At 51.4% G+C, this 23,254-nt stretch overlaps 8 protein-coding genes across 8 annotated transcripts; 3 read left to right on the top strand and 5 right to left on the bottom strand.

The window, feature by feature from the left end:
• Positions 1-1,782: 1,782 nt before the first annotated feature.
• Positions 1,783-2,525, bottom strand: N7539_003462 (GPI-anchored CFEM domain protein B; the record flags this gene model as incomplete). Its single annotated transcript, XM_056933064.1, has 2 exons — positions 1,783-2,349; positions 2,406-2,525. The coding sequence occupies 2 exons, from the start codon at positions 2,523-2,525 to the stop codon at positions 1,783-1,785; spliced, it is 687 nt and encodes a 228-aa protein (XP_056790605.1).
• Positions 2,526-9,531: 7,006 nt separating this feature from the next.
• Positions 9,532-10,280, bottom strand: N7539_003461 (putative DNA polymerase delta subunit 4; the record flags this gene model as incomplete). The annotated part of the gene is made up of 3 exons (XM_056933063.1): positions 9,532-9,672; positions 9,776-9,843; positions 9,932-10,280. 3 exons carry the CDS (start codon positions 10,278-10,280, stop codon positions 9,532-9,534), a joined length of 558 nt encoding a protein of 185 aa, XP_056790604.1.
• A 1,723-nt stretch (positions 10,281-12,003) lies between these two features.
• N7539_003460 (arrestin C-terminal domain-containing protein) lies at positions 12,004-13,447 on the top strand (the record flags this gene model as incomplete). Its single annotated transcript, XM_056933062.1, has 3 exons — positions 12,004-12,081; positions 12,234-13,118; positions 13,205-13,447. 3 exons carry the CDS (start codon positions 12,004-12,006, stop codon positions 13,445-13,447), a joined length of 1,206 nt encoding a protein of 401 aa, XP_056790603.1.
• Positions 13,448-14,117: 670 nt separating this feature from the next.
• Positions 14,118-14,400, bottom strand: N7539_003459 (uncharacterized protein; the record flags this gene model as incomplete). The annotated part of the gene is made up of 2 exons (XM_056933061.1): positions 14,118-14,300; positions 14,359-14,400. The coding sequence occupies 2 exons, from the start codon at positions 14,398-14,400 to the stop codon at positions 14,118-14,120; spliced, it is 225 nt and encodes a 74-aa protein (XP_056790602.1).
• A 275-nt stretch (positions 14,401-14,675) lies between these two features.
• On the top strand, positions 14,676-16,392 carry N7539_003458 (tRNA-splicing endonuclease subunit SEN54 family protein; the record flags this gene model as incomplete). The annotated part of the gene is made up of 3 exons (XM_056933060.1): positions 14,676-14,788; positions 14,960-15,801; positions 15,941-16,392. 3 exons carry the CDS (start codon positions 14,676-14,678, stop codon positions 16,390-16,392), a joined length of 1,407 nt encoding a protein of 468 aa, XP_056790601.1.
• Positions 16,393-16,889: 497 nt separating this feature from the next.
• N7539_003457 (uncharacterized protein) lies at positions 16,890-18,467 on the bottom strand (the record flags this gene model as incomplete). Its single annotated transcript, XM_056933059.1, has 2 exons — positions 16,890-17,972; positions 18,093-18,467. The coding sequence occupies 2 exons, from the start codon at positions 18,465-18,467 to the stop codon at positions 16,890-16,892; spliced, it is 1,458 nt and encodes a 485-aa protein (XP_056790600.1).
• A 1,646-nt stretch (positions 18,468-20,113) lies between these two features.
• Positions 20,114-21,331, top strand: N7539_003456 (ribose-5-phosphate isomerase RKI1; the record flags this gene model as incomplete). Its single annotated transcript, XM_056933058.1, has 2 exons — positions 20,114-20,684; positions 20,892-21,331. 2 exons carry the CDS (start codon positions 20,114-20,116, stop codon positions 21,329-21,331), a joined length of 1,011 nt encoding a protein of 336 aa, XP_056790599.1.
• A 443-nt stretch (positions 21,332-21,774) lies between these two features.
• Positions 21,775-23,024, bottom strand: N7539_003455 (WD40 repeat domain-containing protein; the record flags this gene model as incomplete). The annotated part of the gene is made up of 3 exons (XM_056933057.1): positions 21,775-22,591; positions 22,685-22,940; positions 23,015-23,024. The coding sequence occupies 3 exons, from the start codon at positions 23,022-23,024 to the stop codon at positions 21,775-21,777; spliced, it is 1,083 nt and encodes a 360-aa protein (XP_056790598.1).
• Positions 23,025-23,254: the final 230 nt, after the last annotated feature.

The raw sequence follows: 23,254 nt of genomic DNA, 5'->3' as shown, positions 1-23,254 counted from the left end.
TGAACAACTTGACATTCTCTTGAAAAACCGATCCCTGGGTGCGTACACCCAGTGAGCGGGTGGTAGGTACAACCCCGAGGAACAGTGCATGATTGAACAAGGGAATGTCATTGATAGATACTTCGATGGATAAAGTAGAGACTCGAAACTCGAGAATAGAAACTTACTAGACTAGAGTAGTAGAGTGTAATGTGATACATTCACTCGCGAGCTAAAGCCGTGGCAGACGAAACCAGGTCATTAATCATACGTCAAGATTTAATCTCCCATCATCATATCACAACGCAGTGGAAGCAGATAGAGTAATGGAGAAATTGAGGCATTCAATGATAAGACACCCACAGCCTGCAAGAGTAAGACCCATTCCGACACTTGACAGAGATCGCCCCGAGAGATCCCGTCGTCAATCGAAGCAATACAACATCTGATTATCGAGACAAATCAGGCATGAATTTGGGATTTGTCCCGACCCAAGTCCGTTCCTTGATCTACGATCGATACTTTGCGCCGCAAAATCGGGTTGTGTCCCGTGGCCCCACTACTATACCCAGTGTCCCCACTGCTTCATGATTATCCGTGCGAGGCCCACTACTGTTTCGTCGGAAAATGCAGGAAAAAAAACTTGAAACCTCGCATTACTCTACTTTGCGACTACTACTTTTTTCATTTGGAAAAAAAATGCTAGTATTCAATGGATAACTTTTCTCAAAGGTCAAAAAGTCTGCAGCAAGGATGGATTGGTTGCTTGTGAACAGGTAGAGGTCAGAATATATAGTGTCGTTACTATCGTATACTGTATGTAGTAGCTTTCGGGTGCCCGTTCTAGATGGCTCCGCGGAGCCTCATACCTCAGGTCATCCATTGTTCTGAATACAGCAGGAACTACAAAGCGGACAGCATTAGACACACATCTCATAAATACGACGATAAGTTGCAAGTGACCACACTGCTGAAGCAGGGATACTTACCTCTGGTGAGGTGGTACCTGACTACCTGTGAATTGAGTTCGATGTTTGTGCGACAAGAGTCTCGTTCATTGAGGTTGTGAAACAATCATGCTACCAGCGTCGCCGGGATTTTCGTGTCACTCTCTCATCAAGGGCAATGAGTCGTCAGGGGTATGGATACAAAGTCCCGATTGATACGACCCTCAGCTGAAATTCGAGGTCTAGTCGAAGATTACTGAATATGATGGTGGAACATTTTCGCAGTAGAATAAAAAATGGAGCAACTCTGAGAAAAACTTTCTAATAATCGAGACGTCCGTCGGGCCAACTATCGGAAGTGAATTTACATACATCGATACATCAGATCAAGTGCTCGGGAGCCACACGAGAGGAAGAAGAAGAAGAAGAAAAAAAAAAAAGAAGAAAAAGAAAAAGAAGAAGAAGAAGAAGAAGAAGAAGAAGAAGAAGAAGAAGAAGAAGACAAATGAAAAATGGTCATGGTAGAGATGTGTGTATATTAAAAGACTTCGAGATCACATTCACCATTAAGAATCAAACCCCAATTCGTACCCAGGTAATTAAGACGTATCACGACTGTACAAGACCTGCACAAGGCCGTCCTCCCGAGCTCTGACGGGAATTTCGATTCCAGAAAAGAGATGGAGGAGCAGCCAGAGATGAGGAGAGAGATCGAAAGATCCACCACTCATCACAGATGGTTTACTCCTCGCTTCCTTTTTCCTTCCCCTTTCCTTCCCCTCACCAGAACACTCAAGAGGCCTGGCCAAGGCAAACCACATTCTCTTGCTCTCCAAGAAATTAGGATTAGCTATATTTACAGAATGTAGGCAGCGGCGGCGGCAACGACGGCGACACCGGCCATGTTGCCCTTGATGCTGCCAGCGGCGTTGTAGGCAGGGGAGGTGGTGGCGGCGGCAGCACCGCTGCTGGTGGGAGTGGGCTTGGAGGAGCCAGCGGGGTGGGAGGAAGAGGCCATGGCAGTGGAGCTCTTGACGGGGGTGGAAACGGCCCAGCCAGTGGTGGTGACGGCGGTCATGACCACGGAGCTGGTGGAGCTGGAGGAAGCCATGGGGACGGTGGTCTGCTCGGCGGCAGAGGTGGTAGTCTCCTGGGCGACGGCAGAGGTGGTGGCAGCGGCGGTGGAGGCAGCGGAAGAGGCAGCGGAAGAGGCAGTCTCAATGGGAGGAACGACAATGGGGTGACCGGCCGAGGAGCACTGAGCCACGACAGCGTTGGAGACGGAGATCTGGTCGGGGACCTTGCAAGCCTTCTGGACACAAGGGGTGATGGTGGAGACCAGCTGGGGCTTGGAACAGTGGCAGGCAAAGTCGGTCAAGCTGCTGCAGCCATCAGTGGTGAGGGCAGTGACGAAGCAGTTGAGCTGGGTGAAAGGAAGGCTGATGTTAGTCGATGGTTCCATGTTCGACCCACGCATACATCTGCCGTATAACGAGGGAATGGGGGAGTATCACAAACCGAGCAGGCAGGCACATTGGGCAGCTGGGCGTGGGCAACACCGGCAGCGACGAGAGCAATCAGAGTGGCAGAGAACTTCATTTTGACGAGTGGGTGATTTTGCTGCGTAAAAGCGAGAATTGAATCAGGAGTCGATGAAAGAAGAGAAGTTGGCTTCGAAAACGACAGTCGAAGATGTGATAACGAGTGAGCGATGTGATTGACTGAGGAAAAGAAGGAATGGGTAGGACGGGGTCAGGACGATGCCTTTTATAAGCTTTGGAGGACCATCAGATACGATTTTCCGGTGGCACCGAGACCAGGCCCTGGTCTGGTCCTCGATCGTGAGACGCTCCCCTGTGCAGTCGTCCAAGGTCCCTGGCAAGACTGCACTAACCACCGGCACCCCAAGAGTCATCGAATCCGAGTCTGGCCATGCACGAGCTCTCCGGGCGGAGGATCAGGAGGGGGTTCACACTGGAGAGAGATTGACCACTGAGGTCAGCCACAGCGGGAATTTCCCAATTCCCTCATGTCCTCCGTGCAACTTGGATGCTCCACTTTGCTCGGGGAGGGTGCATCAATGCAGTACCCGCGTCTCCCGGCAAGACAGAAAGACCGAAAGACAGAAAGAGGGAGAGGGAGGGTCCTCCGAGTATCACATGTCGTCTCATCTGATGGCCGACACAGCTCCAGAATAGCAACAATGGGTCACCGATGGCACGGTCCCTCTCAGAACGCCTCTCCCCATTCCCACCGTTGATTGATATCCACCTCACTTGTCCGGATCGTGGTGTGAGTTTGATTAAGAGAGACTGGGGTCCCCGGACCCCTCCGCTGAAGGTGGCCAATCCTGCCATGGACACGCACCGGATCAAGGTGCGGATGGCGGATGCGGGTCGCCAATGGCTCCAACGCACGAGCTCGACCTTCATCATGCAGGTGTCTGCTATGGTGGATTTGATGCCGAGTGGAGATATATGGTGATTGCGTCTGTAGTCTGTAGTCTGGACCGAACAGTGCACTGTAAAGCCAAGTCGTTGTGTGTGGGCCCCAAGTTCATGAGGTTCCATCCGCACGAAACGAATGGCATTGCGAGGAGACGAGATGAGATCCGAAGGTCTCTCCTGAACAAGGGGGCTGAGATACACCGTTCCAGCTCACTTGGAGGCAGAGCACTAGGGGTTGGTCGGATATCTAGTGACATCTCGTCCTGTTCGGTCCAGTCGCAGAGTCGTAGAGGCGGTTGCCAGTTAGCCGGCACCCATGTAGGCCTGTACTCTCCACCTGTACAGTGGAGACTCCAATGGAGCGAACAAAGTGGAAATGCCTCTTTTTGCTCCACCTCTTCGGAGACTGCCGTAATCGGGCTAGAGGCATCGACCCCCAAGGGTCATCCTTATGGTACTCCATGCGGTGCTTCTACAGTATGTGGTGAAGGAGTGGAACCTTTCCAGTGCGGGTCCAGGTGACGGTCAGCCCAGCCCAGAATTCTGAAAGAGATCCACGAGATTTTCCCATGCAAAACACACGAGACGAGAGCCCAGGATTCCAGGAGGGTGCCGACTGACTCGGGGTGGCAGAAGGACCAGGCACCATCTGGACAATCCCGATCAGGCCCTGCACCTTCAGGTTAAAAAAAAAAATCAAAAATCAAAACGGAAAACGGAAGAAAAAAAAAAAAAAAAAAACTTTGATACGTCGAGGCCGACGAGAATCTGGAATGGAGGGCAAATGAGTCTCGGTGCATGAACGCCCGTTTGATGGGCCGGGGGGATGAGATCCTCTTTCCCAATCGCTAATGCGCCAGGTCAAAACGGGGCCTGCACCCATTCACAGGCCGATCAGCCGTCCAGCAGGACCCCAAGGCCCAGGAGGAAGACCTCTCGCAGCCAGACCATCATCATGAGCAAATTGGATGGTTCAACCTTGAGTGGCTGCGAGGGCAGAGGCGATTCGGCCGTCCCTCTTGGAAAAAGGCGGGGACGGGACGAGGAGTGGAAAGGGAGAGTGAGCGGGCGTGGAAGAGGTCACACTGGGGAAGTGGAGCACGGAGCAGAGAGAGAGAAAACGCCCGGTACGTAATGACACATCGGGACTGTACTGAGTACTCGGTCACGCACTCTCTTACCGGAGTCCCTGACTGTTCGGTGTTGAGCGTTCAGTCTGCCTGTCACTGTGGTACTAGTGACTGTAGCAGACTAGCGAGCAGGGACTTGGTTGACGTGTCTCTGCCTGGCTCAGGTGACAGCCATATCTTACATGTGCCCTGCCAGTCTAACTATAGTACCACTGCACCACTTTTACGGATAGTAGGGCATATGCAAATGCGTGGTGATGTCCGCCTAGGTAATTCTTCAGCTCTTCCTGTTTCGAGACACGGACTCGATGCACTACGAATTCTCTATTAGTATGATGTATAATGTAGTTATAGTATGTAGTATGTAGTACATAGTACATACTATGTACTATGTAGTTTAGCTTGCCTAGCGAAGAGATGTCATTGTTGATTGTTCCACCCTTGATGTATGTCACTTGGTTCTGCCTCTTCGGGTTCTTGATGCGTCGATCACTATGGCCACTCGGGATGGTATTTACCAGCTCTGTTCCGAGGCTGCTCCTTGAACTCGTTCTGACTATTTAGTAGCTTCAGTAGTTGGTACAGTAAATTTGTCCATGGCACTCAAAGTGTACTACCGTATCCCTTGAAGAGTCAATACACTCAATACGCAATGAGTCAATAGCAATACTAACTTACTAAGAGACTAAGAGTATTGGAGTAGTAATTTTGTATTCTCAATTCAATAGCAATACTAACTTACTAAGAGACTAAGAGTATTCGAGTACTAATTTTGTCTTCTCAATCTCATACCATTCCGTTCCAGAAACCGGTTCAAACTTCACGGACCAATCGGCCCAACCACGAACCCAGAACTGAAATTGGAACAGGAACAGGAACCGGAACCACGGACTCGACTTGAAAATCCGGGGAAAAAAAGGACGAACAATGGAAATAGGGAAAATCAAAGATTAAACAACGGCCAAAACGAGATGACTGCACAGTGCACACTGCACACTGCACTCTCTCAGCCGAGGGATCATGATCCCGGAGAATCAATAGGAAACACAAATCCAGTCTGACAAGAAACACTGCAATTCAGTCACTACTGTGAGATAATCAATGACCTCTTCCCTACTCGGCATTAGGCAACACCACTAAGATAAATACCGACTATCTCTTTCCCAAAGAGGAGAAAAAGCCAAGCCGCTTGCATGCGCTTAAGTCTCTAGACTCTGACAACACAGTGCAATCACCTGCACCGGCTGTGCCCCCCCCACCACGGACGAGGTTGAGGTAGCATCCGCCCTTGACCCAAAACAGGTCATGCCCCGACCACGTACAGCCGCCAAGAAAGAGTCGGAGCCAAATGGCACGCAGAAATACATCATCAAGTAATTACCAGACCAGGAAAAGTGAGCCTAAGCAAAACAGACGGTCTTCTCGCCAGTCCGCAGGCGGGGGATTAAGTGGTTGGCAGCAAACAATTGATTTGTAGATTCCAACCTCTTTTGAATGATGACTAGATGATGATTGATGGGCCATTTCTCGTACTCAACATGATGATATGACCCGGTCATCTTAGCTTTGGCAGAAGCCTGTTGAGCCTGCCAACTTTTCGAACATCCTTGCAAGGAGAGATGCATGCAAGGTGCCGATCCTCGCCTCATACCTCGATCATCTTGTACTGCGGGCTCTATCTGATCAATTGGAGGTACGTACGTAGTACGTCCGACGTCGCTGGCGGCTGTAAGGCAGAACAATACTCGGAGGACGAACTCATCTCATCATTCTCATGTCGGTCCAATACAACACAATACACATACCACTCATCTACTGTATTGTTACCAAATTGTACCATATCAAAAAGTGTCGTGAAGACTAGAGACTCTCCCACGTTGCCCTGTCCACAAACATCCATGATCTAGATCCTCCCAATCATCTCTCTCGCATGTGGATTTTCCACTTTCCAGCATGGTTCGACCCATCTCGGTCTCTGGTAAATCCCCATGGATGGGTCGAGATGTCTGGTCTGCAATTCGCCCATCCTACTCCATTTGAACGCTTTTCGATGCCAAGCTTGTAACCGTTGGCTGCTCGCACGATTATAGCGAACAGTGGACCACTGGATGCAGCTATATTCAAGGCACAGGTCGTAGATCCGAACCTACACAGGGCCTCCTAAGTACTAACAATGTGCGCTCCATCCCATTGGAACACAAAATGCTCGTACCTGCAGATCGTGATTCCTCTCAGGGTCCAATGGGACCTCCGAAGCGGGTTCGTCGTCGTCAGTGCCTCCAGGGGATTGATGGATCCATGTCCGCGGACAGAACTAGTCTGTAACTCTGTATATTCCTGGATTTGGCATCTTCTAGCAAGGAACCAAAGCAGCGCCGTGTGATGTCTCGATTTGGCTTTTTGATCTCTGATGTGAGCATCCCTTTGTAGAAATGGATGGGCTGGAATCTCGTTTTCATAACCTCGGTTATCTTAACATGTGACAAAAAAATCGTCGGTGGAATCAGTGCAGCTTACACTCATTTACTTGTCCAGAATTCGGAGCGTAACCATTATCCGCATTCATGCTACAGCTCCGATTCAACACCTCTTAAGGTTCTGTACTGGACAAAAGCCGGGGTGAGCAGAACAGAACTGATCTTGGGACTCTGTAAGTACGGTATGACAGTCTGGTCCCGCTGTCCCAGTGTCCCACGGTCTGATATCAAGTTTCATCAAGCCAACCAAGGTTCGGCCCACTATTGAGAGTAGTACCTGTGAGTTGGACCGCTCGACCTTTCCATTTTCCTTTCTTGGTATTTACCCTCCACCGTCACTTGGGCGTTCATCCAAGCGAGGTCCCAGTCTCGATCGGAGAAATTGAGGCTCTCCATCTGGTATATAGATCAAGTGATACTATTTCCTCCTTTCCAGAAACCATCCCATCCCATCCTATCTATTACCTATTACCTATCGGGCGGGACTACAGCAAAATCTAGTCTTTTTGCAAGTTGCAACAATAAAGTATCACCTACAATCATCTGGGCAACACGAGCCCAGCCACCACTAGAGGCATCGAGAATTGACTTTACGAGCAGGGGTCAATTTCAACTTTACAACTTCTTTCTCTTCGTGCAAACGACGCACGGACTTCAGTCGCGACGATCACATGGGAAAACCCCGTCTCGATGGAAATAATCAAAAGGACTGAATGTGTTGCCGAGCGCCACCCGAGTTTCCGAGGGAGACTTAACGGGGAAGGCCAGTGCGGGGAAGAATCGCGTAGTGTACTGTAGTTATGTAGTAACGTGCAATCTTGTACACGTAGTCAAGTTCAATTTGGACATTAAGAAAGATTGCAATGGAAAGTACCTACTGACCCTACTACCTGATCTGTGAAAAGAAACCTAATGATTGGCCTCGTTTCCAATCTGTCGTAATTGTATAATTGGTAGAAAAAACAAGCAGCTCCAGAATGGAATAGGTAGAACTAGACGGTAGTACCCGACTCCGGAAATTAAAATCGCAACACTGAATGATCTATTCCCGCTTCTCGATCCGGTTCCACCTGGCTTATGGTCTGAATCGTCAATACTGGAGTTTCGTGGATTATTTCACCCCGAGAGTGCTGACTAAGTTACTACTATGTAACTACTACTAGTATTCACCCAGTCTGGTACCGCATCACGTCAACTTTGGGCCCGGGGCAACCTGCTTTGGAAAGGTCGAGGATTCGCTCGGGGAAGGCACAGTCGACCCAACGGCTTTCGGCACGAAAACGGGTAGTGCGTGATGTATTTAGTACTTTACGACTTGAAAAGAGACACTTGAACAACGCGGGTATGGACTTATGTAGTCAAGTTCGTGCCACCTACAATAATGAGCAAAAGGACCTCTATCCAGAGGCGCAAGTGGGACTCGGAGGGCCAGAGGGGCAGAGGGGCAACGGCAGAAGCGGGCGAGCAGCGATCCGGGGTCGACAGCAGAATGTCTCACTTTGACCCTGCAAGTCAATGAATGGTGTGTGCACAGCAGACTGTAGGCAGACGGAAATGCGCGTGCCGGCCGAGACTGTGTATGTCCCATGGATTAAACGCTACACGGTTCCAGCAGTACGACGTGGAATTCAAGATCTCTCACCTCATGGGCACAGCCAAGAATCTAAATTTTTTACATTCTCAAGCACGTCGATCACCGGCAAGCATATAGTATTCCAAGACATCCAGAATCTAGCAGTCTCACTCAGCTGCACGACTCAGGAGAACTTCAGCCGGGGCTTACTTCCAGTCCTGGTTCGGCCGGCAGACGCACAATAAGGATGCCTCTCCGCGACCCGCTTGGGGCTTAGACCATCGCCACTAGCGCATCGATGCAAACCCACGGCGACAAAGTATTCTCCGAGACGGAGAATAACGTCGAAGAACAGGTCGATCGCAATTCAATTCGGACAGGGATCTCCTGTACCCTGGAATTAGGGCCGGGGCACATGGAAGACCAACATCGCCGGTCAATGATCGCCATGGACGAGGTCCGTCCGGAGTATAAGCGTACGTACTGCTGCCGTTACACTGATCTCGCCCCTCGGCTCAAAGCGAGGACTAATCTCCGCTTCGGATCCAATCTGGACATATGTAAGAACCCCGCAATGAAAAGATGCTTCGTGGGATTGCCATATGACTCGGTGAGGACCGTGGCGGGAATGGGACAGTCGTTCCACAGAGATGTGCTCTGATTCCAGCTAAGCAACGAACACGTGACGATACATCTGTCACATGTTCTGACCCTGCTCCGATTGCTTTGGCATCCCTTGAACGGCTTTCAAGGCCCTGTTTCGCATCAGCCGCCGCGCTTGACCCGATGTGCAAGGAGCTTCAAAAAGTGAGTGGGTGTATTGAATGCCACTGCATTGAGAGAAGAACCGGAACGCCCGCTGTGCAATCTGAATCCATCATCTCAGCCGAAGAGTTCAGTCGAGAAATCAGAAATAAATAAAACAAAACGCTTCACGATCGTCGCTTTTCCGCCTGTCATACACCATGGACAGTGATATCATGACAGCAGCTCATCCATGCGTGCTCGCTGTTTGGCGTTCTCGTCCTGCAACAGTACCGCGAGGACTTCAAGAGGCGGGTTCAAGTTCAGCATATTGGCCCGACGCCAGCGCTTCACCCGCGCGATACCAATACACGGCTAGAAACAGGATGATCAGCATTTTATCCCCGCTGAATGATGCGATGGGACTGTATAGTTCGCAGGACGCGCAGTCCTAGATGCGATGACATGGATCACGTACCCCGTACTGACTGGATAGATCAAAGTGGCGTAAGATCTTCTCCTCGATATCGAGGTCACCTTGGTGCACTGGAGATCATGGACGGCTGGTCAGCAAAATGGCCATGGTCTTCTTCTCCTCTCCGAAAGGGAAGCTTCTCCGCCTTTGCTAACTCACCCCTTGGCGCCTTTCGCTTTTGCTCTTCCGTTCTCCAGTAGGAAACCAGATCTTTTTTGCCCAGCTTCAACGCTGCTTCATCCTCCACAGATCGGGGTTCCTTCAATTCTGCAGCCGCCTGTTGTCGGACTGCCAACTCGGCGACATGGCGCTTTGATGGATGCGCCTCCGCAAGCACCTCCTGTGGCTCGGGTGTGCTGACCGGCGAGACTGATTGCACTGCGTCGAGACTCTTGCCCTTGTGGAGTGAGGCTGGGGTGCTGGACGGCTTGGTGACTCTCGACTGATTGCCGAAGGAGAGGGTGGACTGGGCGCCGCGAGGAGCGGCAGTGCGACGACGAGGTGGCATGGTGATTTGAATCCAGGGAGACGATGAGATGGGTCGGTTGAAGATGGATTCTTCTTGTGTCGTACTTGCGATGTTCTTTCAAAGAAAGCTAGGACCACGGATAAAGGCGTAAGGAGCTGTGACTCGGTGTGGTAGGTGGTTCAGACGGGGATCGAAGGACCAGGCAGAAGGAGGGTGCAGGTGGAGACGGGGCGAGTGGAGCTGATGATGTCGTTGGGTGCGGTTGCGCCTGGCAACCGTCCCGAAAGCGAACGAGGTGCCCGACTGCCCGCACGCGGCTCAAAATAACCCAGTCCAGGACGAAGCGGAAGGGAAGGTGGAAGGTTTGAACAGACCTCATCGATCTCTATGTTTGGAGATATCGTTGACTTACTCTGGGAAGCAATGGGTTCAGTATCGTAAACGTGCGAGACTATGCAGGTTGAGTCAGTGATCCGTCCGCCACATAGGACCCTCGTACCTCGACCACACAAATGGGTGATTCATGAGTGGGTATATACGAAGAAGTAAGTATGCACACAACCTTATTTATGTTTGGACATTGGAAAAGCAAAGTCTAGAACAACAAGATGACCGATCTTCCTGGTCATGTGCTTCCCTCGATTTGCTGAAGTCCACCGAGCAAGAGAGAAGCGCTCGAAAGATCGGGCTCTTTTAGAGTAGCGAGCGAGCTATTCATTCCTGTCGCCCGATCTGTACCCTCGATTGCACTTGAGTTTACATGGCAACCGCATGGTAGCCCATGACCTCGAGTATGTATGTATACTCTATAGTACTAGATACTAAGTTATTTACTAGGTAGACCGTACTAGATACTATATAGTTTGTACTATGTGGTACATTATGTACCATGTACATATACTGTCGGAGCAGTAAATGCCTTCTCCAAGCATCAGGTCCAGTGCAGAAAGTACCTTGAGCGCCCACAGCTTCTACCAATGACCGAAATGAGATCTCGAGCTTGAATCCTCTTGGGCGATCGGGTCCACCGTGGCCCCGTTATGCAATCAGAATGAATCCCGCTCTGGTTTGGTCAAGTTTAATCACACACACACACATCATCATCATCACCGCCAACTGGATCATTGATGCTCCGACAGGTCGAGATGATGCAATCACCCACATAAAGTTAAGCACCGGACTTGGCCCCGGGCGGAGATGAACCAGCCCCAAAGGTAGGCGCAGAGATGATCGGACCGGAAGAAGACAAGCAGAAGCAGAAGCGGAAAAAGAGCAAGAAGAGACAGAAGAAGAAGAAGAGGAGGAGGAGGGGGGCTGGAACGGCTGGAACTACAGGAACCCTCCAGTTGTTGTTCCCCACCGCATCAAACGCCCCTCTCAAGCTGGAAGTGATTGATCCACGCTTCAACCGAGCTGTGATACACCATTGCTCTCTGTGCCCAACCAGTTCTCCGCCCCCATTGCACTAACTCAACTCTGGAACCAACAAAGCATACCAAGATCGCTACGCCGGCGCTGCACACTCGACCACCTCAGCACCCGTTTACACTGCTCCCCATTTGACTTGCCTCCTGCGTCTATCGACGGTCGCAGAGGGAATACACAGCTTGACTCGTACGGTTCTCCCGATTGGGGCGCTCCACCCCCTCCCGGATGAGCTCTCTCTCTGTGCAACGGACCATTGCTCGACCTCATCCACCCGCCACGTCGTCACAGCTCCTCCGCCGCATGTCCATGGTGCGGCGGGAACAGCGCGATCGAAATGGCCGCCTTTGTGCGCGTATCCGGCCCTGCAAATGGCAATTTCCTCATCGGATACCCGGGCATCTCTGCAACCATGGTGAGCGCCGATCCTCCATCGTGACCTTCTATCCTGTTCTCACCCGTCTCCTTCAAACGGATATCCCGCCGAGCTTGGGAGGCAGGCGCCAACACGCCACGCGAAAACGCCATGTCCAGGATGATATGTCTGACTCGTGTTTGCACAAATAGCCTCGCATCGAAGGTAAGGTTGAGATCCGGCCCAGCGTCGGTATCTCCGCCCCGGTCAATGTCTCCCTCGTGACGATATCACTCCTGCGCCGGGAAACCATCCATCCATCCGCCGATTCGGTCACCAAAAAACGGCTTGCGCCCCCGCGCAAGGAAATCTCAGATATCGTGGGCAAGGAGATGCTTCTGTTTCGGTGTCCCGCCGGGAAAGAATTTGAAGAAGTCATAGCCATGGATCTTCCCTTTGTCCTCTTCATTCCATTCGGACGCGGCGGTCGAGATGCGTCTCGGCGAGTTCCCCCGGCGAGCTTGCAACTGCCCAGTCGCACCGCCGAGACATATTATGAGATGGTGGTCATGGTTCAACAGGGACATTCGGACCAACGGAAATATACCTTTCCGGTGCCCATTGCTCGCTACGACACGCTTTCCACATTTGGCATGTACAATCGGCCCGAGTCTGCCGAGCGAGTTTCCGACCACCTGGTCACCCTGGCGATTTCTTTGCCGCGCTGGTCCTACGGACCGCTCGATCCGGTCAGCGTGTACATCAAACTGTCACCCAACCAAGAATGGATCAGCAAAGCCCGCAAAGTCACTATCAGTAAGATCACCATTGGCATTGATGAAGAGATCGTCTACAACCACGAAGGTGACGAACCGCAGCGCAAAGTGAAGACCCTCGTGAAGAAGACAGAGACGGTGGGCATCAAGTTGCCCCAGTCGGGATATCTGACCAATCTCGGCTTGGTCTTTCCGGCCAAGGACCTGCGCGATTCTGAAGGAATTCTACCTCGGAGTCGGGCAGCTTTTCCCATGTACAGTGTGAGTGGCTTCACCACCACGGCAAGTTTGTATAAGATTGAGTATTATCTTACAGTGAGGGTGAGTCTCAGGATTTTCAACAGAGGGTCGCGCAGAAAGGTTTTTGAAATGGTGTTCAATTCCGAGCTGACAATGAGCAACTTTAGGCGCATCTCACCTCGGCAAGAGACATTACAATCCGCCAGCCGATAGTAGTATGTCCACTGGATCATGCGGGCTGCAAGGAGGAAATGGAAGCCATCGAGCTGGCTGCCCGTGATGCCGCCTATGTGAACCCCGATAATCCTACACTACAGCGGCCATCAATTATCCGGCCCAGCGATCCTCATGCTCTCGACTATTTGGGAGTGGCCATTGTTGAAAATCAAAAGAAGCCACTCATTGACTGAGGAGGCATGAGATCTTTGACGATGGGTCTTTTGAGATCATCGAAGGCCTCTCGCAAACTCTTACATTCATCGTCACATGTGCAATCATGGTTGAATATGACTGCATTACTTTTCTACCCTCCTGAGCTGTGAGCTCACATCGAACGCAGTGGAGGCCCTGCCTCGCCGGATCCTACGGCTCTCTGTGGCACGGCCTGTTCTAACCACTCTGTTTTACGATTGCATTGACTTGGTGTTTGTTGCATAGCAGTTCCGAGAAAGCGGGCTTAGCTTTCTATGGGGGTTTTCTGGAAGCCCGGTTGTTTTGGGAGGTGTCCGTCTCCTGGTGAAATTTTCTGGAGAACCGTGGGACTATCAAGGCCGCGCCGGTCATGTGACATACATTCGAAGCAGCTCAGCTGAGGCTCTCCGGTCACTTTGGCCTTGTTTGACATCATCCGCTCTTCAAGCCAGCCACTTTCTTGATTGATACGTGAACCAATCTAATGTCAATATGATGAGACCACAGTAATGATTTGCTCCCATGCTCTCCTTCTTCAAAAGCGGTTGAGGATATCGTCAGTTCATCTGTTGCTCGACCTTCAATCAAAAGTCATCACTCTGGGGAGTAACATGCGAGGGGGTAATCAAAGTAAATCAGCGACGCTATCTCAACACTGGATAGAATAGGTCACTCCCTGAGTTTGAGGAGTCCCATTGCAGAGTTCAAGAGTTCAGCATCGACTTCCGCCGCCGTTTTTAGTTTTTGGTTGTTCAGCCTGTGCAAGCAGTCCTTCAGCATGTTTAGGATCGCATGGGCTTGAATTGAAGAGGGTCCGAATGTGTCGAGAGCATTCTCAAGACTGTTGGATATCTGGTAACGGTGTTAGTTGATAGTGCTTCAAAATTGTCCCTGTCAGGGGCCAATTTACCTTGCGGAGCTCCTCGGAGAAATTAGTTCCATCATCGGCCATCTTTGCGTCAACCCTTCTCACTATGTGGGAATGGTTTATTTTCATCTCCAATGCAGATGAAAGTGTTCGTCCAGGAGACAACCCAAAAAGCGGAACCCCCCACCGCCTCAAAGTGGGTCGAAAGCATCGTTTATCGATAAGCTCCCAATTTCTCTTTACGCGACAATCTCCGCGCGAACCCACGTGCATTGCGGAGGACAAAGACTGAGAAAGCAATGCTTCGTTGAGCATCATACGATCTCCCACTTTGCAACAATCCATTCCTCGTGATTGCAATGGCGGACGCAGATGAGGATGCGGTCCGGGGTACCGCGGTGGAAGCGACGCAGATCGAAACCGATCTCTCGGATGAAACGCAGGACTTTCGCCTTTTGAACCACCTCAACTTGTACGTGCGCCGTAGAGGCTGATCTTCCTGGGCGTGCGATGCGCATTGACTCGGCATGGCCGTCTTGTTCAGTGCCCGAGACCAGGATGTCTGTGATTCTTGACTACATCATCCTCTTCTTGTGTGACTCTTTGCTTGTCTTACGGTGGAACTAATTCCTCCTCTAAGTAGTCTTACAGATACATCCTCATCCAGTCTACCCCGTCGCGGAGAAAAAGACTTTGAACCCAACCCGACTCTCTTCCAAGCCGATGTTCTCTCCTCGTCTCGACAGGCAATGCACAATGCGCTTGCGCATCCCCGTCTACATAATCCCAAGAATCTAGTGATTGCCATTTACGCGCCCGATGGGCCTGGAACTTCTGCGTCTCCTCCACACGCATCGTCCCAGATTTCCCTGAATTCTTCTCCTCCTTCTACTACGCAAGAACAAAATCCCGTCAAGCCACCGGGCCGAGGCGCCATGGTCTCACCCGATGCTTGCGTCTACGTGCCGAACCCCAAGGGCCAGTATTTTAAAAGCATGGGTCAAGCAGACCGAAAGGGTGTCGTGTGGTTATTGCCCGAGGAAGCCTTGTATCTCCTTGAAAGAGGCAGTCTGGATATCCGCTGGCCTGCTTCGATCACGGGCGGTTCAACATCAAGCGGACCGGGCGAGCCAGGCGCGCAGAGCAGCGAGGACGATGACGACTTATCCATCCCGATGAGTCTTCAGGCTGCTTATACGTGTCTCATTGGAAGAGGCGGATTGACGCTGGAGCGGTTCTCGGTGTTTTCCAGCTTAAAGAGAATTGGATATGCGATCGTTCGTGCTCCGGGATGGGATGACTCGAGGACGGCCGAAGATTCCTCGGATACGCACGACTCTTCCAACGCATATACGCAGCCTCTTCTGCGTGGAGCGGGTCTTGCTGGGATCTTTGGACGGATCTTCAAGTGGATCAATGATCCACGCTGTACTTCTTCTCTGGCGGCTGGTCCCGTCATTGGATATGGAATTCACCGAAGCTACGGTAAGTGGTGTCGTTTCCTATCTCCAAAGTGATCTTGATCGCGAAGACTTTCTCCTTCACCTCGCTTTATCACCATGTCCTACTTTTTCTCAAAAGAAAAATGGAACTTTTCCCATCAAATCTAACCTTTTTGATCCAGCCGACATCTACCAAAGACTCGCCCTAATCCCCTGGTACGACCCGACCCTCACGCCCCAGCGCGATCCGCTCGACACAACCGTCCCCTTCCGCATAATCTTCCACGTCTACAAACCCTCCACCCCGATCAAAAAGACCGCTCTCCCCGCCCCCGACTTCCGCATCGCCGTCATCAACACCCGCGAACACGACTCCATCCCCACGCTCGACCAGCTCGGCGCCCTGCTCGAAAGCACCCCGCTTGATGTCCCCAGGGGTGAGAAGATGGAGCGTCATTTGTATATGCGTCTGCGACACGGGTATCGGAATGTTATTATGGCGGTGGTGGATCAAGGAGTCACGAGTTTCTTGAGGGTCGCGGATGCGGCGTTTGGTAAGGAGAGGATCTATGAGGCGGCTAATGCGCCGATGGGGGCGAAAAAGGGGGGCAATTATAGGAAGAAGAAGAGGTGAATCTCGGAATTGTCGATGTATGCTTCCAAGTCACGAACAACCGAGATACTGAGTCATTCAATTGGAGATGTCCCTTGGCCTACAGGCTTTCAGAAAAAGAGAGGTCACAATTGCACGAAAAAGAGGATCTTTGGCAGACTTTTTTTTCATTCAATCATAATGCAATAAATGGGATCTTGACCACCCAAAAGCAGCCATTGAACGCACGGATACTTCTATGGAGGAGGCCATCCCCCGAATCTAGGCTCCCTTTCCGAATATACCATCTGCTCAAAGTCGGTACATCTCGCTACGACTTTGTGCCCCATCAAAAACACAGGTGTTGTCCAGAGGCACATATTGTCTGGTAATTACCTTCAACGCCTCCTGCGCAACCAAGCCCCCAGTCAACGAAGAGATGTTGTGTAACTCTCCACCTTCAGCCCGACGAAGTTCCTGAACAGCCTGCAAAATGCTGCGGCGTGCATCGTCCTGAAGAGGGACGTGTTGCTCATCGCTTACAAGTGCCATGATACGCTCTGTATGATGAGCCCAAAGACCGTCGTCGTCGATTGAAAGTTGGGCCTTTTGCGGATCCCCACCTTGATTTCATCCACGACCGCATCGAGAATCTGAGCGGCGAGGAAGATGGGGATGAGAGAGTCCGGAGTGTTGAGCTGGTTGCGAATGGCTTTGAGGGTGACGGGGTCGGTGGCATGAGTTAACCGGGCCACTGGGCGTCCGTGAACGACTTTGATGTGCGCGGCGTTCTTGCAAAAGACTTCAATCTCGCGGTCGAGAATGGGTGACTTTGACCGGCCGAGACGAGATTCCAGCTGACGAACTCTGGCGGTGACATCGTCAATGTCGCATCGGGCTTTGGCCTTGTAGATATTCTGCAGAGCGACGTAGTCGGCTGATTGGGCTTTCATATCCGGCAGAGAGCCAGGCAGAGGCAGGACATGGTGTTCCTGGTAGAAACCACGAATGGCCGAGGCAATGACCCAAAAGTCTGAAGATTGACGGGTCAAATTCTGACACTCGTCCATTTCGAAAATCTCGCGGGTGGAGCTGCGAAGGCTGAACGGGGTGACGGTCTTGAGGACGGCGGCCACGGCCTCGTCAAAGTTCTCTTCGCCTCCTTCGGCATTGCTCGTGCGTGCATGGGAGCGTACGAATTCGCGGAATTCGGTCTTCTCCCTGTAGTTGCCGGGAGGATTACCGCCATGACCTTGCTTCCACTGCTCGACTAGATGGAGCAGGATCATGATATACGGGATATGGCCATGGCGGTGGTCATCTAAGGCATTCAGGTCTCCCAGGCTGGCCGCCGCTGCAGACAGCTCAGGCCATGGGGTGAGAAGGCGGAGATCCTGGGAGCTTTCGGGGTCAGGATGTGTTTCCACAATAGGAAAGTCTGCATCCAATTGCAAGCTGAATGTTGAGTAAAACCCGACTGAGTGGACATAGAGCACAGGAATACCCAGCCGCTGAGCTGCCTGTGTCAAAGAGGTGAGGGTTGATTGCCGAGTCGGTCCGGTGATGATGACCAACTTGTGTCGAGGTAGAAAGAACGGATCATTGAGCAGGTCCGTGACAGGCTACTCTTTCGCAGTCAGTGATGATCGTTCGGCAAAAATAGGGGGAAAAAATGAAAAAAAAAGGCATTGAACAACTGGGACCAGAATGGACCAAGTCTGATTGCATCCGAACCAACGAACCTTGGAATACGAGTAACCCTGAACATCGGGGTTCAACTCTCGCAGTAAACGACAAGTCTCATCGGCTCGTGACTTGCCCAGGGACTCTTCTTGGAGGAAAAAGTTCACTCCGAGATCTGCTTCTGTGACCGTTGCCGGATCTACAATGGTGAAACCACCAATTCCTGGTAGGACGAGGTTCTTCAGAGCTTCGACGCCCACTACGCCCGACACCCCGGTATTGTCACCGCCGAGTGGGCCATCCGAGTTCACCAACAGGACTCGAGAGTCTTCCAGTGCTTGCTGGCCTGTGGCTGCCCATAATCGCAACTGACGATCATACTTGCGTTCTTTAGAGGTTGGTCCCGCCACTGCCGCTGGGAAAGATTCCGTCATGGTCGGTAGGCCTCAGGTCGATAAGCTGATATTCAGATGAGACTGAAGGCGGGAACGGAGAAGTGAGGATGCCGAGATCGCGTTCAGCGGGCACCATGCGAGAGATCTGATCAGAACAACCGTGCGATGAGAGCCCTGCCAGTGACTATCACTTTTTGTCTTCTCTGGGCTTGATTGTATGTTTTTTGAGGTCCCCAATTCTAGCTGGTCACAGAGTATGAACTGGAGTAGATCGTTTGATGGGATGAAGAAGCACGGCATTGTGACTAAGCCATGTGGGGCGGGTGGAAAGGACCCGCCTTGCAGGAGGAGTAACCCGCTCTGGTGTTGTACTGCTACACACAAGTCAGAGCACTTGAGCAGTGAGTAGGTAGGTACCTACTACTTAGTACTCACGGTAGTGTCCGTACTCTCTACAGGACTCCAGAACAGTGACCAGAATTAACGACTACTCATTCTCAAGTTGCTGTCGCAGTATCTGAATGCATTATAATGAGCTTGGAGCGGACTTGGCTGGCATTTCCTTCGCATAATCCACCTGGAGAAGCAGGCGGTTGGGAGATCACAATGAGGTCGAAACTGATTATCAGATCCGTCGGTGATATCAGATTACGATGGATGACAAGTGTCGAGTCGTCGACGATACATGGTTGTATGGAAGTGCAAGATTGGTCTTTGAGCAAGGACTCTGACGGTCGGTGAGTACCTACGGACGTAGTAGAGAGAGAGAAAGGGAAAAACAAGAAGAAATCGGAGGGAATCGTCAAAAGAGACGCACAAAAAGACGTGAGAAGGTGTATATAAAATTGGGATCTCAACGGGATGCCTTCCCGCCTACGAAGCAGACTTCCAGCTTCCAAGCGCCTGTATGACGACGAGTCTCTCATCAACTAAACCTTTCCATGGGCCGGTAATGACTGACTGACCGTGAGCTTCATGGGGAGTTTTAAAGAAATCATGGCTACAAGTACCTTTGCGTGCAGGTCCCACCGTCCAAGACGGGTAATATAGAGTGAGGTTAATTGCGGCTACTCTTTCGTCTTTATTCGAGGGAATCTCAGCCAATGTTTTGTCTTCTCACAGGATCCCGCTGAATATCAATATAGCAAAACGCCAGAATCTCTAGCTTTTATACTCTCTTGTCCCATGATGTCGAATAAAATAATCTTGCTTCATCACTGTTTTCAATGATCCTTTGATGTTAGACCTATTCCAAGGTCAGACGAGGGGAAACATGATTCTCTATCATTCCAGTATTTACACCCGATGTGCATGGTATACCTTTGCGTTATCCCTAGATTCTCCATCGATCAGTCATCGTGACAATTGTCGAGACATCCATCTCTGCATGGATGCCACGGTCAATCATACTCACTGTTCATGCTGTCTCAAACTGAGTATCCCCACATCCTCCATCCTCAATTTAACCGGACCGACTGGATTCGTCACAACTTCGTCAAACAACCTCCGCGGAGCAGCTCACATCCCGAGACCGGCCAACCAACTCACATAGAAGGTCGAGCCAAAAGAGAGACCAAAAGAGAAAAGAAGAGGCCGCGGGCTCCATCATAGCCTCGTATTGTCCGTTGAAACATCAATTGATACCTCCTGTGTCTCAGAAGCATATAAAAGCCGTCGACCTCCCCATGAAGTCTCGACTGCTGGTCCTGCACCGACCGTCTTCCAGCGCCGCTCTCCGCCTCGCCCCTCCTCGCCCTCTTTCCGTTCCGCAGTCGCCCCGCCTTCGGCATCAGCTTCATTTGCAATCCTCAATTGCTCGACCGCGTCATATCCCCTCACCGTCGGTGCCCTCTCAACGACCTCGCCACCTCTCCAGCATGAATCAAGCCGTTGAAGAAGCCAAGCGCGCGGCTGCCAAGATTGCCGTCGCCAACCACTACCCCGAAAACGCTCGCTGGGTGGGCATCGGTAGCGGTACGACGATTGTCTACGTCGTCGAGGCGATCACGGCCCTCGGTGTAAATACCGCCAATACTCGCTATGTCCCCACCGGTTATCAGTCGCGTCAGGTTATCTTGAGCGCGGGCTTGACTCCGGTCGAGTTTGATGCGTTGCCGACGGGTACCGTGCTGGATGTCGCATTCGATGGCGCGGATGAGGTGGATGAGGATCTGAATTGCATCAAGGGTGGTGGTGCCTGTCTCTTCCAGGAGAAGCTTGTGGCAATGCAAGCCAAGGAATTCATTTGCGTTGCTGGTCAGTTTTTTCTTTTCTTTTCTTTTTTTTGCCTTTGTTGCCATCGAAGATGTTCATTTACCCTCTGAGTCACCCATGACGCTGCTTTGTCCGCATGATCCTCCATACATCCACCCAGTTGATTGTGCCATTGACAGTCCTACCTTGTGGTGGTCCACCACATGACTGAATTCCTCTCTCTCTCTCTACTGACAACTTCGGTTCCAGATTCCCGCAAACTCCAGACTCGTCTGCTTTCCAACTGGAAATATATCCCGATTGAAGTGGCCCCCATCGCAGCCTTCCGCGTCCAACGGCGACTCATCGAGCTTGGATCCATCAACCCCGCCATCCGCATGAACACGGATCTCAAGCAAGGTCCTCTCAAGACTGACCAGGCCTTCCTCCTCATCGATGCCCCCTTCAAGCCGCTCCTGACCAAAGCCGACGTCGACAATGGCCAAGATGGCTCCGGGAAAGATGGCGTGTGGGAGGTGAGCGCATTGTCGGAGAAGATCAAGGAGATCACCGGTGTCCTCGAAGTGGGCATCTTCTCCGGTATGACGGGTCCAGAGGCCGCGGTGGCTGGTGGTCTTGGTGGTCAACGGCCTGTTGCCGCGTACTTTGGTATGCCTGACGGGTCCGTTTCCGTGCGCAAGGCGCCTTGAGTCGAGGGTTAGGCGAGAGGGAGAGGGCTTTCTTGTACAGCACTGCCGCGTGAGCAGCATTAGCGAGACGACGATACGATGTGGGTGGTTTGTACATGATCAAAACGCACCATTAAAAGCAAAAAGAATCTAGACGGTAAGAAGTTGCTTAATATAGAGAAAACAAAAAAAATTAAAAAAAAAAACAACATATAGACAGTACCAAATGACTTAGTATGAAATGTCGAGTCAATCGTCTGTTCATTGACGAAAACCGGGACCTTTAGGGACTACTACTAGTCATAACATAGTCTACGGTGCATTCGCTAGATCTGTTCGTACACAAGCTGGGTGCTCGAAGGAAACAAACTCAAGTGGGAGAAAGCGTGTGAAGAACTCCCCTCATGGATCTATTTAGCGGTTGTATCGAGATGCGTTATAGTAGAAGAAGTCCGTCGCCGAGTCTATTTCGCTCCCTTGGCCTTGGCCTCGGTCTCACCCAATTCCTTGACCATGATCCGGACCACACCGTCCGAAATATCTTCCTTGCCATCTTCAAAGCCAGGGCTAATGGCAATGGCCAGATACTTGCCATTACCGCTGAACCCAAGTGCGGCCACACTCGAGGGATATTTCTGGTATTGACGGATCCGACGCTTGGAGATGCCATCCCACAGGGCCACCACACCATCACCTCCCCCCGAGGCAAATGTACCAAAGACCGGGTGGAAAGCCAGCGCATTCACAGGGTACACCACATCCACACCATCTTCAGCCGTTTGACGATGGCACTTGAAAGCGTATTTGCGGGCCTGCGATTCAGGGGAAGGGTCGAACCATTCAACCGCCACACGACCTTCAATGCTGGAAGAGGCGTACCCAGCGTCGTCAGGCATACAGGCCACACAGCGAGTCATAAATTTCAAGCTACTCTCCCGCCGTTGCCAGGGTTCCAGTTCCACTCTGTTACCTTCCACAGTGTCGCCATCTGCTTGCGCCGTGAGAAGCGCCAATCCCTTGAGATCGTAAATGTGTAGGGCGCGAGAGGCCATTGCGACGACCAGCTTGGTAGCCGTGAGAGAGAGGGAGAAGGGCTTGGAGGGGAGAGGGATCGTCGCCGGGACGGATTGTGTGTTTGCGCCAGCATCAGGTCGATGTACATGGAGGGTTGAGTCCCATGATCCAGAGATGACCAGATTGTGTTCGCGACTGTAGACCACGCTACGCACTCCGGCTTCGTGGCTGCTGAGCACGGTCTGCTCCGAAGTGTTCAGATCGATCCTGACAAAGTTCTGTTAGTCTGTAATCATCCGCAATGAAGTCAACAGCCAATCTTCGGGGTCTCAGCAACAGCCCAAACAAAGTTGAACCTACTTTCGCACGTCCCAGTCCAAGCCCGCCGTGTAGATCTCATTCTCGTTTTCACCGAAACAGACATCCAGCACAGGCGCGCGATGTTCAAATTTTTGAAGCAGCTTCCCTTCGCCGACAGCACCGTTCTCATCTCTCAGATCGTAAAGATAGACATTCTTATCCCATGACGACACAACCAATCGTGTCGAGTTTGGGTCGGGCGAGAATTTGAGGGCAGAGATCGCATCCGTGGGCGGTGACGCCAGGGTGAATTGGTCTATATCGAATCAGCAGAGCTCGAGACGGACAGAATTATTTATTTCCTGGTAGTGCAACAGTAATATTACGTACTTGAGGACATCTCGGCGGAGGTATAAAGTGTGATGGGTAAGAGAAGCTGTCTCTCGGAGCTAGCTCAATGACCGCATTTTCTGCCACGCGATGCCGCCATCCATATGATTCCCCGCAGCGCCCTCCAAAAAAAAAAAGTGTCGGCGGTTGAAATCAATACTTGCGCCTTTCGAAATTTTAGTAGCAAGGCCTGGACGAGGTGAACCTTACTGTTTTGGACGGCAAATCTCTGTCAAAGAA

This window comes from Penicillium diatomitis (assembly GCF_028827545.1).
Source record: "Penicillium diatomitis strain IBT 30728 chromosome Unknown utg000004l_segment0_segment0, whole genome shotgun sequence".
Taxonomy (NCBI): Eukaryota; Fungi; Ascomycota; class Eurotiomycetes; order Eurotiales; family Aspergillaceae; genus Penicillium; species Penicillium diatomitis.
This window is presented reverse-complemented; position numbering and strand designations above follow the sequence as displayed.